This window comes from Melanostigma gelatinosum, assembly GCF_949748355.1.
Source record: "Melanostigma gelatinosum genome assembly, chromosome: 1".
NCBI lineage: Eukaryota > Metazoa > Chordata > Actinopteri > Perciformes > Zoarcidae > Melanostigma > Melanostigma gelatinosum.
Genome location: NC_136634.1, coordinates 16317396 through 16333558, shown reverse-complemented (window position 1 = coordinate 16333558; position 16163 = coordinate 16317396). Strand labels below are relative to the sequence as shown.

Sequence of the window (16163 nt, the reverse complement as noted above, 5' to 3'; positions counted from 1 at the left end):
GAAGAACCATATATCCAATCCTGCCTAAAGATTGGACAGATAGATGTGCGTTGGTGCAACTTATATTGTCATTCTATATCTTGCCTGTCACTGATGCAACTTATAGAGAACTCATCTCTCCACGCCCACATGCTAACAGAAGATCCAAAAGAGATGCCGGTGGCCCAAAGGGAGCCTTTGATGACCAAGTGTACATAAGATGTCATAAGACTGCCAAGGGGGGTGTCTAATGACTTTCAAGCCAGAAATCAAATAGCAGCAGATTTAGAATCTGTTTTCTCTCAGAGGGTGATGATTAATAAAAATGTCGATTGGATCAACTACATTTACTATAACCAACAGCGTTTAGTAAACTTCACCAGTGACGCCATATCAGGACTGCATGCACAGCTGGCGAAGACTAGTTTAATGACCTTGCAGAACAGAATGGCATTAGATATGATTTAGCAGAGAAAAGTGGCGTGTGCCAGATGTTTGGGTCTGCGTGCTGTACTTTCATTCCAAATAACACAGCTCCAGATGGATCGGTGACCAGGGCTCTGGAGGGACTGACAGCACTCAGCCAAGAGCTAGCAGACAACTCTGGTGTCACGAATCCGTTCACCGACTGGTTGGGAAGTATGCTTGGCCAGTGAAAACATACATTTTTGGCAATCGTAATTATTCTGTGTGCTGTCGTCATAAGCCTCCGAGTTGTCTGTGGATGGGGGTTCCCCTGCATCCGTGGACCTCTACAGGGGTTTATTGCTTCACCGATGAGCCAGACACCAGTCCAGGCAACCAGTTATGTGACGAGGATGAGGGAGAATTGGAGCTTCTGATGGCCACAGTCTAGATGAGGCCACCAGCGGTGCCATAGCGGAACTTCACAAGCGGTTCCTGACCATCCTCTCGGAGATCCTGAAGGACCTGATAAAGGCCCAGGTGGACTTCTAAAACATCCAGTGAGATGTTGGAAGTTTGGGAAATAGACGGATTGTTTTGGATGAGTATTTGGAGATTAAATTTTTTGTTTAATTGGGTTATAAAGGGATTTTAGGGTGTAAAGATTAAGAAATGTAATTTTGTCACGTGTAAAAGAACAGTCAAGGCTTCTCAGTATGTGTTCTCTAGCCTACAGGCTGTATCCTGATCCTGCCAGCCCCAAGACATGGAAGGCAGTGACTTTCAACGCACTCTATCTTGAAACGAACTGAACAGAAATACTTGAAATGATATCTGTGTGCATGAATTCTTTGCCTCTGTTTAGATAGATAGGGAGCCTCTCCCTGGATTGAGTAGGGGGGAGGTCTCCAGGGACATTTGAATAACTAACTACATTTGAGTAGCTAACTCACAGTGAACTGTGAGTTAGGGGGGAATTGTAAGAAATTTGAGCAAAAAACTGTAGTTAGTAGATATAATAAAAGTGTTTAATAATTCATAATTAATAATTCATAATTAGTCATAATCATAAGGGTTTTGGGAATGCATAATTAAGATAAACATAAAGTGATATAGGATTAAGTAGCTAAAAGTGCATAGGGGAATTTGGCCAATAGAAATTGAGATAGACGGAAGGGGAGGAGTCGTGAATTAATATGTGGGGGGGTTAGAAGTGTTTTTCTGCCTCTTTAGCTTGTGGATCTGCAGGACGGCTGTGTCCTGGGACCAGAGGTAGTTTTTTCCAAAGAGGGTTGATATTGTAATATTTCATAGGAGTATGTACTCCATGTATAACTGTGATCGTGCTTGCATCAGTGGAATTAAATTCCTTATAATTGTAAATCAGTTTCGGTAATGTTTTTAGCGCCGTGTGTCTGGAAAGCTATCATTCCACGTGTGCTAGCCGGCTCCATTTTCATTGTGAGGAGATTTAGCCTTAACATGAGTCAAAGTGTTTTTCTAAACTTAATTTCTGCCATTCACAACGCCCCTGGAGCTGCATGTGCAATTTACTGTATTATAACGACAAAAACAAGTGGGACACATACTCTTTAAAAGTTAGTATGTGTGGAACTGAGACACAGCAGGCCATAACAATGATTACATGTGGCTGTACTGCTCATTAAATATCAGAAACAAAAAATGCTATTTGGAAAAAAAACAGGAACAGGTCAACATTGTCAGACTTGGGCTAACTTTGAACAGTAACTTTGCTCAATCTGCATATGTATCATTAGTAAGAAATGAGGGTGATACGAGTTAAAAACATGAATACGACTTTCTAAAGGCGAATAACCAACATATTCTCAACCCTGTTTAACATTGCAAGACAGTCTTAGAGAGAAAACGAAACTTGATGAGGAAAATAAAAATTGATGATATTTCAGTGAATACAAACACAGCTAAAATGTTTCCCAGTAGACTGGCAGAGCTGGAGGATGCTGCTTCGAGAAACGAGGCTAGTAACTATAAAACACCACTCGAGAGCCGGCCCTCAGGGATGCACCCTGGTCTAAACATCCACATCTATTGTGAGTGGTCTAACAAGGAAATCGCATATAGCTCGACGCATTCAAAGCAAAGGCCCGTGAAGAGTTTTTTAAACAATTAAAAGGGTAACTAAAGGCACATTATAGCCACTGTGAGGTTCCTTTACAGGCAATAAGAGTCAAACGTTTGCAACATGGCCGATAACCCTGATGAAAAGCACTGTGTGCTGTTTTCTTTCTTATTTAAAAATCGAAAAAATCGTTTTTTCCCCCCAAATGCAATAATCACGCAGAAAAAAACACACACGCCCCATAACACACGTACTCCAACACACACACAGGAAACAGCAACACGGCCTTTCATCAATATCTTACCAGAACTACATGCTTGTAAAGCTTTGATGCAAAGCCAAGAAGTTGTTAAACATGCTCATCAAAGTGCAATTATGTGTATGCGAGTAAATCGTATTAAAAATATCTACAAAGAAATACTTAACCAGGACCACCAGTTGTACTGATATCACTTTGATCAACACGCCCCAAGATCTGAGCTTTTCTACATCTCGGAGGAACACGCAATGTATTTTTCAGATAAGAAATTGAAGCAGTGTGGAAGATCAATTCGTACTGCAAGCAAAAAGGAACTGCCATGCCATACTGATTATTAATAAATAATCAGTACTTATCAGTTAACCATTGCCTCAGATGGTATATGTTCAGCTTTATGCGAAAACATCTGTCAATGTCTGCTCTCAGTCTACTCGTGAAAACTTCAATACTAATTCAGAAAGGGAGAAATGTACATTGATATACTGATATACTGACTGTCGATATCACTTACACAAGGGCTCATGTTGTTTACTAATCAATCAACTGAATATCTGTGTTTTATAAAGAATTGTCTCAGGTGAGAATCAGCTTTTATTTTGAATGGGACAATAACTCAGGCCTTTTCGTTGGGTTGTGAGAGCAATGCAAAATTGTGCACAAACTATTTTTCTTCCTCTCTGCGTCTCTGCTGCAACCGTATAGTGTAATTTGAACTACCCAGCAGGTTACAAATGTATACCACAGATCTGTACACACGTGTGTCCTGGAGGCACACTTGTCCTTGCATTCTCTCCACCAAACAAAGCGGCTTAAGAGACGGACCAAAGGTGAAATCCACCACACAAATCTCTTTCTATTGTTCACTGCATCTTGCTATCCATCCCTGGCTGGTTTTCCCCTCCCTACTCCCTGACTTCCACCAGCATGGTTTTAACATGCCTTTAGCGCGTGGGCGTCTATTTGACAGTGTCGAACAATGAGAAGAACATAAAGAGGAAGAATGGGCGAGGCAGAGAGCCAAAAAAAGGATGAGGAGGGTGTTGGAGAGGTTGGTGAAAATACAAAAAAACACTCGAGCAGGAACAGAGTGTTATCATCTTGAGCATTGCATTTAAGCCTTGAACATCTGAACGTAGCGACCGCAGACTGCCAGAGGAAGCAAGAGCAAAAGAACAGAGGCGAGAGGAGAAAGCCCATGATGAGAGGAGACAAGACAGTGGGGCACGAGGAGGTGAGATGCTGAAGAGAAGGGATGAGAAAAGGGTGGAGACGGAAGCCAAATGCCAAAACTGAGAAAAGGTAGATGGGAGGTTAATGGCACATGAGTCGGAGAGACGAGTGAGAGCAATAAGAAACAGAAAGACAAAGCAGCAATTGAGAAAGATGGTGCAGAATCCAATAATTACCATGAACGAGAGCACCGTTGCATGCAGGGACTAATCTAAGCCTCCTCTTCAACCTCTGAGCTTCAAGTTCGACCTTCAAAATCTCACACCACGTAGTGTCTCTCACCTCCCTCCACTCTCCCATCAACACTCACAATCCTGTTCTCCATTTTGTTTGCTGTTTTCATCCCTCCCGTCTCTCTTCTTTTATCTGCCCTGCTTTGTTTCATTCCCACCGCACCACAGTAGCTCGACTTCAATCGACTCATCCTGATCCCTCGCTCTATTGTTTCCTGCTCCACATGCAGTGCTGCTCTGTTTCGCTCTTACCTTTGCTTCCTGTACCTGTTTCAAAGGTTCCTGCCTGATCACTCCCATCTCTGCAGATGCCGTATTTCCTGCTTACCTTCGAATCTTTTCCTCCACTCAGTACCCGTCTTTAGTGGTTTTTCTCCGTCTACCGGCACCCATGACCCCTTTCCCCAGCTACTGTTTCCACCTCCCTGTTTCCCTCCACTTCTTTGTGCTCACCCCTTGATTCCCTGTCTTTTTACATAATGAATCCAGATGGTTTTATCTGTTCTTCCCTCATCTCCATCCGCTTCCCTCTCGCATTCCATCACTCTCTCCCTTGTGCTTTCCATCCTTCTTCCGCTTCTTCGTCTTTACACTCACATTTTGTATTTTTTTTCCCCCATCCCATATTAAACCCCTCACCCCTCTCACCATCCTGTAACATTTCTACCTCTCACACTCTCTGACATGCAATCCCTCTTTCCTCTCTCCGGGGCACTCTTCTTTTTCTTCCATTCCACCAAAGCCTTCCTTCTATTTGCATTTCCCTGATGGATAGATGCACACCAAACACACATATGGACGCTCACACGCACACCATTTCACCCTCATCTTTATCACCACCTAAACGAATATCTGCAGTCTATCACACCATGTATAACTGGCCTGGCTCCTTTCCTTGCCTGTCGAGCAACACCTTCGGCTCAATCACATCACGGGTGAATGCACACTTATAGTATTGGCAGAAAAAGCATTTGCAGAGAATAACCCGGCCCATTATAGCGAGAGCTGCCTGACGCCTAGTGCATCACTCAAGGGTGTCCATCGGTTTACTCGTAATTGCTGCGCACCATTTTGGTGCATTGCCACGTTTGTTGATGCATGTGGGGCTCATGCTGCCTCGTTGTGTCATATTCAACACTGAATTAGTTCCTGTCAGGTTATCATGAAGAAATCACGCATGGAAAGGTAACGCAGTATTCAGCAATGAGACGAGAAGAAGGGTTCAGTCATCCTCTTGCAATGTGTCAGCCAAGGAAATTATGGAGCCACTTATTTTGATAAGATGCACCTGATGCCAGTGTTGATGACTCACATTTTATTATTATTTTTCAGCTCCTGTTTTTCTGCGTTATTACACCAGTCTTTCTACAATATCGTGAGGCAGAATAGAGTTTTAATGCTTGTAAGTGACTCTGCTACTTATGGATGGCTGCATTAGACATGCTTGAAGAAATGATAATGTGGTCAAAAATATTGTGTGGGGGGGAAATTAAATTGAGCTCTGGGCACATAACTATCTCTTGAAAGTAATGCATCTCAATTTCTCCAACATTCATCAAAGCTATCCGAGAGAATGCAATCATATTCAGTGCTCTTCTTTTGCTCTGGTTTCTTAATTTCAATGCAATGTAAAAATGCAAAAACAGCATTTTTCCCTTCTTTAGGGCCAACTGAGATTAAAAAAATTCTCTTGTGCAAACTTATGGAAACATTTCGAAGAGAAACCAAAAAACAAGAAGTGATTAAATTTTCCTTTTACGTGATTTTTACTGCACGCTGAAGGACTTCATTATTAATCTCGAAACTTTTTCAAAGAAGTAATCAAGAGTACGTCACAGCTATTGAGTACTTTAGCAGGGTGACTAATGAGCAGTCAATAGCAGTATTGGTGCAGCCCCAACACCTCTTGGTCTTTCTTCAATGCGATACTGTTGGAGAAAGATAATGGCCTTGTGAGCCTCATTGGAGTTTGCACAATTCAGAGTAGGCAGGCACAATTTTCTAAAATAGCGAGTGTATTGTGAAAAGAGTGGCCGTACGGCTAATGACTGACATGATTTAGATGCAGAGAATGAAAAGGCTTAGACAGACAGAGCCCCATTCACACAGAGATCTCACCTCCTTTGTGCCGTCAGCCAACCAGTGAGTGTGTGCTGAGGGGCCAGAGAGGGGCACGTCTCTCAAGCCAAGCGTCGATGGAGCAGGGACATGTTGCAGACGAGGCCAGGCATAGAAAACATTGATGCTGATGTGATGCTCGCAGAAGCACAAATCAGTGAGCTGATGAGCTTCTTCACGTCCTTTTGGGTGTTTTACATTTCACAGTGCTACTTCATCGAACGGTTCAAAATCAGATCATTTATCACGATTCAACGTTTTTGGCCATCATGGACTAAGCCACCACAAACTTGTTGTGCTATATTCTTATTGAATGATGGAGAACCTGTACTTTGCTTTGACTCATCCATCCAGAAAGCTTTTAAAGTGGAAGTGTAATAAGAATGGCAACAAGAAGTGACGGAAAACAATCACTTGTAGACCCACGCAACCACAATACAACACACAGACAAAAGAAAAAAAACTCACTCAAACTACAATTCTACCCAAAAGCAACAGTAGAGCTATTGTTCGGAGTGAAATTCCACCAAAAGTCTGTGGGTGCAGGTCGTCACTTGACCACCATCACCATGGTGACTGAATGACGACGGGTTTAGGAGGGAACGGTTTTTAATCTACGGGACCAGAGCGGCAATGGCTGTCTGGTGCTGATTCAAGGACGGGGATGATTCACGCAGACTCTGCTCCTTGGAGTGACCCCCCCCCCCCTGTGTGGCCATAGCTAATGGAAACCAGGTCCTTAAACAACAGCAGCTCTGAAAGAAGTGACACTTAGCCTTGGTGAGTGGGTGGGAGGGAGGGAGGGAGGGAGAGAGAGGGAACGGATGACTAGGAATGAACAAGTGAGGATATATTCTCAGATAAAGAAAAAAAAACACACACACACACACACACCAGATAAGTGGAAGAACGTAATACATTTGAACCGACGGATAACAGCCGTATAGATGCTAATTGCTACTGCCAGACCTTCACATTGAAAACGCACTCTGTTTATACTGGAAAACAATTAAAACTCCAATTTAAATAACAGAAATAGGAAGCAGCACCCCCTCAGTTCCACGTTGTAAGCAGTAGTTAACAACATCTTGCCAACTGCTCGGCCTTTCTCTCCTGTGGACCAACGGCCGAGAGCCTAAAGCGTGTTCAACGCTGCCTTGTGAACACGCTTTAGGCTAACAAAAGCAAAAACCTGAACCTGTCCCAGAGTTCAAATCGATGGGCGGCGACATGTGCAACCTCCCCTATTTGTGCCTGACGAGTGTGCGTTGGCTCTGATAAACTGGCACCATTACATTCCACTCCCACACCTCAGTCTGCTGCCATTATATTCACCTACGCCATTTCATGCTCCCTCCCACACCTTTCTCTCTCCGCCAGCACTCTGAGTGCTTCTGACGAAGGGCATGAACAGACCACCATCTCAGCGTCTCACACGTCTCTACCACAAAAATTGAAAATGGATTAACTTGTCATTTTAATCTACAGCACCTGAATTATTTGGGCACTGACAGGGAGGACTTGGCTATGTGAAAAACTATTAGCAAGCTTAAAGGATATCAACAGTGAATACATACGGAGGGACTTTTAATCACTATGACGTTCTTTATTCTTTCTATATCTGACTGACACGATATATTAATGTCCAGTTTACTGCCGACCCTAATGGAGAGGCAGGAGTTACAGCTGGTTGTGAGCAGACGGTCACTGTATATACAGCTCCGTCTGGATTACTCGTGTTTATTGGCCGGGCTGTGAAGTGAGGTTGTTGAATACATAGTGCTTATGCAAAACTGCAGATAGTGCTCGTGGATCTATGGCGTAGCTCTTACACAGTCTTAGGAGGATGTAACAAATAGAAAGCTGCAGATTACTCTCTGTGGGAGGGGAGCATCCCTGGAGTTTAAAATGAAGGATTTGACTTCTCGGAGAGCAGCGCTCCATACATAAACCAGAAGGTTAAAGCTATTTGTTGTACCGTCGGTGAATAGAGAGCGTTTGCGGCTATGTGGCGATGGTGGACGAAATTAGGCCTTTGGTCATATTAACATCTTAGTTGGACAGACATTGCTACAATAAGCCAAATTTCCTTGACAATCGCTGTGAAACAAGTAATTCCCGCTGACCGGCTTACCGAAATGTACAAAATAACCTGGCAAGTTTAATTACACACAGCCATGTTACCCAAACATTTTTGCTGACACTTAATTTTGCAGATCTTGGACGTCGTTTACTGCGTGGTGTAATTTTCACCAAACCAATCAGGGTCAAGGGTGATGTTGTCTGCCGATGTTTTGACAGTTTACTCATGTAGCAGACTAATGTTAATTGTCAGCTTGCTGCCCAACATCTCTCTCTGACGGACAGTTCTCTGAGGACCTCGAGGCCAATGATTACTCTGATGGGGTCAATGCCAAAAAAAGAAAAAGTTGAACACGATGTGCGGTGGCAGTTATACTCCCAAAATCTGCACGCTATCCAGTGCACATTAAAGCAGTGCGTAAGCAAATGCCTACCCTTGGGTGTGCTTCTGGCGTGGTAAGAGTGATGCAAGAAACCATTCAGCAGACACGACTATACATAATTGTGTTTATAATGCATTGTAATTTAAATCATGTGTAAATGAGTGTACCCGGCAAACAATGTAAATGCTTTGCAAGATGTGTCCTGAATGTAAAAACTGCTAAACCCTTTTGTTCAAAGAAGAAGCCGAATTCATGTTTTGATGGTACTTGTGAGCCGCAGGCGGCGCAGTCTTCACGAGTTTAAGCATTTTGTTGCCTTTTATTTCGCCTTTTTTAAACTATTGCACTGATATTAAAGTAAATATCTAGAGTCTTCCTACAGCGCACTGTGAAACTGAAAGCAGGATTGGAGAGCCTTATTGTCACAAATTCACACACAGACACAGTTATTATGCACAGGAGCATGAAATGTGTGTTGTCCACTGAAAGAACAGATGCACAGTGAAACTTCTGCACACACACACAACCAAAACAAACACACATCATGCTTGTGACTACACAAAGCATACCGTATCTCCCACAACACACAAAGTCATTGGGGAGCTTTCGATGCCCTCAAACCATCGTCCAGCCCTCGGTTCCTACCTTCACACCACCTTCACTTCCTCTCACTCTGTTCCCTTTCCTCTCTCAAAACAACGTCGGCTAAGAAAAAGGCCCAGATGAAGCTTCTTTGAGATAGAGGAGATTTGAGGATTAATCCCTCTCCCACTCTCCCACAGTCACCACACCATCTGATTCTCTTTTGTCTACTTGTGTTAATTAATGCGTAATGAGAGCCGCTGATGTGTGCATTTTAAATCAATTCATTTTCTTAAATGACTAAGGGGATGCTCAGACACTTTAAAAAAAAGCTTCAACTTCTGTGCTCGTCACGTTTATAGCGAGTCTTTCAACGTGACGGTCCTGCGACCTTCTGGAAGTTTCTTTTGGAGGTTGCAGTTGCTTTTTGGAATTAAATATGCAGAACAATCACTGTCAGATGTCACTGTGCCTCTGTGTGCGTGTGTGCTCATGCTTCTCTGGATATGCAGTGGTTCTCTTGTTCTCAGCGAGGGCTCCCCCAGCATCTGGCTAAATCCTGCGAGCCTCGCGGCGGTGTTTCAACAACAATTCGTTGCGGGGGCAAACATGCGCTCCATCGCTGCACTCTCTATCCGCCGCTTTGAGCAGCCCGGCAGACCAGGGAGAGCAACGAGAAGCTCAGCTTTGGCAAAACTTGCTTTCATGTCATTTCTGTCTCATATAGAGTTACATCGCTCGGCCCCGGGGCTCGTCTCGAGATGGATGCTCTCATCCTTCTCGGCTAATCGCTTCCCCTCGCTCAGTTCTATTCAAATCACCTGACTCTCTTTGCTCGCCTCCATATTCCTGCTCATTGCTATTTATTGCTCCTTGTGACTCCTTCTCCGCTTCACTATATTATGTTTATGTTTCCTTTCCTTTATCTCTTTTATCGGTGACAGGCTCCCCATCCCAACTCTTCTATCTCACTGTGTGCGATGATTGCACCAATGCATTTATCGAAGACTGTGTATTGTTACATTGCACTGTTTGCCACTTTGCCACCTCTCCGCTATTTCAAAAATCAATCACCCATCAAATAAAATGATAAAAGTTAGTGTCTAACTGTGCCAAATTGTTTGAAATCACTCCGATGGGAAATAAAAGCACTGGAGGCAAACAAAAGCTAAGAGGACGGTGCTGCTTCTGTCGATCGAATTACCCGACACCTCTACGGCAGGCTAACCAAATGCTACGTTATGTACGCCGTGATGATCTGTCCACCGGCAAGGCTCCGCGCTGATCTCTCACTAGACTATTCAGATCAAGGAGCCAAATGTGGAGACACTGAAGCAAGTAGTTATGGGTAAGCAGGAGGAAGAGGAGTTGAACAGAGGAGGAGGTACAGGGCAGGGGAGAAAGTGAGGAAGGAAATGCTGTGCTCAGGTGGCTTGGAACAGATATTGTATGCCTTATCTGTCACCTGCAGGTCTCTGCTTGCTTATTATAAAGAGAGGCAAAGTCAGAGTAGAAGGAAAGGTGAATATGTGTGTGTGTGTGTGTGTGTGTGTGTGTGTGAGTGAGAGTTCATACAGGAAAGAACTTCAGAGAGTCAAACTACAGGGATGCCTTCACTCCCTCCAAAGTGTAGAGGCTGATGATAAAAAATAAAAGGAACAAAACTCAAAGGAAATTTTTTTTGCAGATAAGCGGGAGAACATTTGCTCTCTCTGTGCCGACGAGGAGTCCTTGGGAATATGACAACAGTACCAAACACACTCTGGCACCGGCACATTTCTGTGAAAGCCTAATTGAAAACATGAACACTCCTTTGCTGGATAGCTGAAAAATCTGGCTGAAAATGATATAGAAAAATCTGGCTGAAAATGATATATAGAAAATGATATAACTTGGTTCTCCATCATTAGACACCTTAAAACATTTTAGAAATGGAGTCAGTCTGTGAGACCTCTCAGTCGACCATAGCAGGACTATTCTAATGAAACTGCTGCAGGGCAGAACGCTTTCTTTCGGTGGGAAATGGAGTATGACAATCGTTCTCAGGACTGGCAGAATGATATATCACAAAGCACTCCTTAGATCTTCACTGAGGTGTATGAACATGGTATGATATTATTCATCCGAGTGTAATTGATTGAAAATCTAATTATTACTGAATGTTTTGTTTTACCAGATTTTTTTTATTGTGTATAAAATCAGCAAACATTTCTCAAAATAATCCCATATTAGGTTTTCTGCAAACAGCGAGCTGTTCATCCAGCATCCAGCACAAGAGAGACCGTGTGAGACTTAATGCCTCAGACGCCATAACAACACACGCACATTCTGCCAGCCGGAGGTGCAATTGTTCACTTGTCAACGAGGAAATGGAGTTCAGAGGACACGCATATCAATCAATATTCCTGCATTACTATGCAGCTCTATTCAGCATTCTGTGGCTCTGCATTGCATGGCGCCTGAGAAGGATGACCGCGTGATGATGGATGGACTCTTTCTTTTGTTCACTTTTTGCAAACTAACAGTAAATGACGAATACATTTAAAAAAAACGTACCGAGCTTCACTAATCAGGTAACAAAAACAGAAGATTCATTATCGTTAGCTCATCAAATTTAGATTTGTGCGGTAATAACACATTAGCGTGTGATCAGCTAGGGTTCATAAACTGATGAACTACTTCTGCAGGAGACTGCTGTGTTTTGTCAGTGTCTGTGGTCCTCACTTTCTCTTTCAGTGGTACATCTTTTAAAACTTTACATGATACTAAAACATATTTTTCCCATTACAATATTCTGAAGTCTAATGTGGGACTGCCGCAGAGCTCCTTCTCCGTATTGCCTCCTAAGTTTCGATCAACTTTCTGCTGACTTCGCCTATCTCAGCATTGGTAATAACATTACTGCCTTGTGGGCTATAGATACCGACAGTCTTTTTTGTACCCCGCACTTAGCCTGTTTAGTTATTTCTGAAAGAGTAAGTCAGCGTGACAGCAACAGCTACACAGAAGGACAGGGAAGCAAAAACACTGACAGCGTGGTCCACATTTGGTTGCTCGGGGTTCTATGCACATCAGGGCTGCTGGCAGAAATCAGGTCGCCTTGCCAGTGGAACTACAGCTGAAGTGTTGACAGAAGCTGACTGGTGTGCCACGGTGGCAGCATGAAGTGAAGCTGCCAGTGAAATAACAACGACAGGCCAGATGTAATGCAAGCAGTTGCTGCCAGTGAATGAGACACTGTATACCAGAGGACATCAGAGCCGCTGTCAGGGATGACAACACTGTTTTTTTGTGTTACAATGCAAAGTCGGCACAATGTCATCGATACCATTAGATTTCACAACGTTAAACTAATGGTGCAATGGTGTCGAGAGGAAGGTTCACAGCAGCACACATCCTCTGCAGAAAGTCAAATATCTTTATGAATAGACTGCATCAACCATTCCCCAAGGGATGTTTCCACAAATATCAGATGATGTGACATATTGAGTGACAGAATCTTCCAACTCTATCGTCGTTTTATCCAGTTTAATGGAAAAGCTCTAAATACTGTATCTACTGCCTGATATATTCAACAAACTCTGAACGTGCCAGTTGTTACAACCCAGTCTCGTCTGTTAATTGTTCATGCTTGTGTTGTTGTTGTGGATGCACTCTGAATGAAGCAAATTCAGTGAATACATATATAGGTTGTTATTTTAGCACTTCCCCTTTAAGTCATCCATAATTGGTGTGTCTGCAGCCTTTTCTGACACAATGAATCTCGGCTTCGAGTGTGTTTTTTTACACAATATTCAAATCTCCCCATAAAAGATTTTCATCTACATCCCCATTCTTGCGTAATAACAGTACATGTGACAGGTGATTGTTTGTATGTTGATACTTTTTTTGAAGACATTCTCAGTTACTCCTTAAATTCACAATTTGTATTCTACCTCAAAAAGTGTAGCTTATCCACATGTCAGTTTTTGTAGTACATATGGTCCCTCCATCTGGAATTATGAAGTAAACTAACTCTGACTGAAGTCTAAATCTTCACATTCTGTGCAGAAACTATGAATCTACATTCAATTGACGAGTGTGTATTGTTAAACCACATTCCCTTACACTGACACTAGAGCATATCTGTTTACATATCATATATGTAGGTGAGGTATAACTCTTTCATATTCTTATATCTTTCTATTTTGCTACTCATTACATACGTACACATTCTACTCTGCTATTTTTGCATGACTTTTGGCATTCTATACTTTGATCCTGCTAAACGTTTACGTCTAATAAGTATTCCCTGCATGTTCAAAACATCCTGCTTTACATATTCTGGTTGTGGCGTGACGACTGAATTTGCTGCTGCAGCAGTCAAATGTGCTAATAGGAGTTATTCAAGTTTCTTAGTATTCTCTCTCCTCTTGCTGGCTTCTATGTCTTGAATTTTGGTGAAATGTGCCAGTTGACCAATCAAACCCTTAACAGAGACAGTATGAAATGTGTGAAACGTGTTAAAAGAGAGATCAGAAAACATCTCTGCTCTGCTACAATTCACAATCCAAATCCTCCTCTTCCTCAGTGTCTGATTCTCAGTGCCTGAATAGACGTTCCATTCCCTCTTTCTTTTCAGCACACATCACCGTTTCATACATTCGAGTTAACGACTTACCTGCCGTAGTTAGGCAGAGGTCTTCGTCGCTGTTGTCCTGGCAGTTGTCCTGGCCGTTACACAAGAAGCTGCGGTCGACACAGTGGCCATTTCGACACTTGAAGCGAGCCTCCGAGCACACCAATGGGTTGCCTGCTGTGGTCGAGACAGGGCAGAGGTCAAGGGTCAAGTGGTAGTTCAAACAGGGTTACAGTGAGAGGTTTCAAAGTTACCTGAGAACTGTGTGAGTGACTTTGAGAAACAAACTTCGCAGCATGAACTAACTATTTAAAAGCAAATTTAATTACTATTCTGTCGTGGAGCAATTTGTGAGAAGTTGTGCTGTGTGCTCCCCATCCCATCTACAACGCTTTGATTTGATTACATTTAAGAGAAAAACATGGGTTTTACTTTCTCGGGGGGTTTTTTGGAGAAGTAAAACGTTAAAAACAGTGCGAGTTACAGTAGTAGATCATTTGATCTGGGGAGTCTGATAAAAATTGAACTGAAAAAAAACAACAAAGTCCTGCCCAGCCCTATCGCTTCCTTTCATGTTCTGGTCTTTAGCTTCAGCAAAATGAGGCAGATTTATCTTGTGAGAAGATCCAGACAATTACACAGCGGTGACGCAGTATGTGCCGGGGGCGTGGAGCAAATCTCCATTTAAATGGCTCGATTCGATTTGTGAGCGTGGTGCCCTGCAGGCGAGGAACACTGCCTCTGACAATGGTGAGTGAGCGGCTAGACACGAGGGTGCAGACTCGGAAGTCACAAGTGATGCAAACACTTAAAGATGACTCAAACTTTATTGTAAACGTAATAGAATTTGCTGCATTTCCCACTCCTTGTAACCAACATTATTATCTGTTGTAAATGCAGGATTTGACAGTGAGTGGAGGGGACAGCAACAATGCATTCGTTATATAAGGACATTCTTCTGAAGGGAGGGACATAAAGACTTTAAAAAGTATGAGCAATACTGATCTGGCATGACAAAACCTAAAACCGGACAAAAGTAACAAGGTTTTAAAAAATAAATTCTAGTGACAATCTCTGACCACACCTGTCCCCACCATCATGTCCCCGTGGAAACATTTAAATATCTTTGCTTTTAAAGCTGAATCATCCACCAAAGACGGAGGCTGGGATCTTAGTTCTGTAAGCAAGGTCTTTTTGGTTCATAGTGAAACAGAATGAACCGTGTCCTTGCTCAGATTTTGGGGCAGATCATGACTCTTGGCATGATTAGACAGATTGCTGTTGTTGGAATTAGTTGTCGTGCGAGACTCACTGCAGTTCTCCTCGTCACTTCCGTCGGGACAGTCACTGAAGCCGTTACAGCGGAAGCGTCCGATGATGCAATGGGCACCGTTAGCGCAGGCGAAGAATGTAGGGGCACACTTTGACTTGACCTTAGCTAAAGACAGAAGGAGGGAAGTGGTGGAAAGAAAAACAACGGATTGGTCAATGTGATGAGCCAGCACTACATTATGTTTTATGATGAGAATTGACCTTGGCCTTGATGTACAAAGGAAGTGAGGCTACGGTTTATTACCTTGTTATGACAATTAAATAACTGCAAGTTCTAAAATGAAAACAGCAAACCATAACCCATTGTACAAAGTTCAAACAGTCAAACAGCTGCTTTGTTGTGAGACCAATTAATATGCAGCTCTTTTTTTTTGTTGAGTCATGCTTATCTTCATGTTCTCTGAAGTATGACAAGTAAAGGGTAAGATCCTGAGCACAAGAGTACTGATAAGAGAAGAACACAAGTTCATGACAAAGACATAGAGAGCAAATCGTGGGGGTTGGGGGGGGAGTGTGCCATTGATCAGCCTAAGCAGGCCGATGGTGTTCTCGCCCAGGACAGGCCTTGCGTGTAGCGCTAGCCTCTAGTTTTAACTCAAACACATTGATCTTCTCCGGCAGAAGGAGAACAACAAGATCGCAGGTAGATTCAGAAAAAAGACATCAGAAAATAAAAGAGCTCGCTTTCGCTCAATCACTGTGACGTTAGAATTGCAAAGCCCGATGGAAACTAAAAGAAGATATTCAAGACATTGCACTCCGGCCATCGATATTTACAGTCTATAGTAATGACCCACATCTGTGTGAAATACAGTATCGTCTCTCAGACCTCGGCTTCTCT

General features: G+C 42.9%; 1 protein-coding gene across 1 annotated transcript in view; it reads right to left on the bottom strand.

Annotated features, from left to right (window-relative positions):
• Positions 1-16163, bottom strand: part of ldlrad3 (low density lipoprotein receptor class A domain containing 3) — a 68216-nt gene that overhangs the window by 23130 nt on the left and 28923 nt on the right. Inside the window, exons 3-4 of the mRNA XM_079279110.1 lie at positions 15303-15428; positions 14033-14167 (exon numbers count right to left, since the gene is read on the bottom strand). Of these exons, the coding sequence (XP_079135236.1) occupies positions 14033-14167; positions 15303-15428 (261 nt within the window). The remainder of the gene's footprint in view (positions 1-14032; positions 14168-15302; positions 15429-16163) is intronic.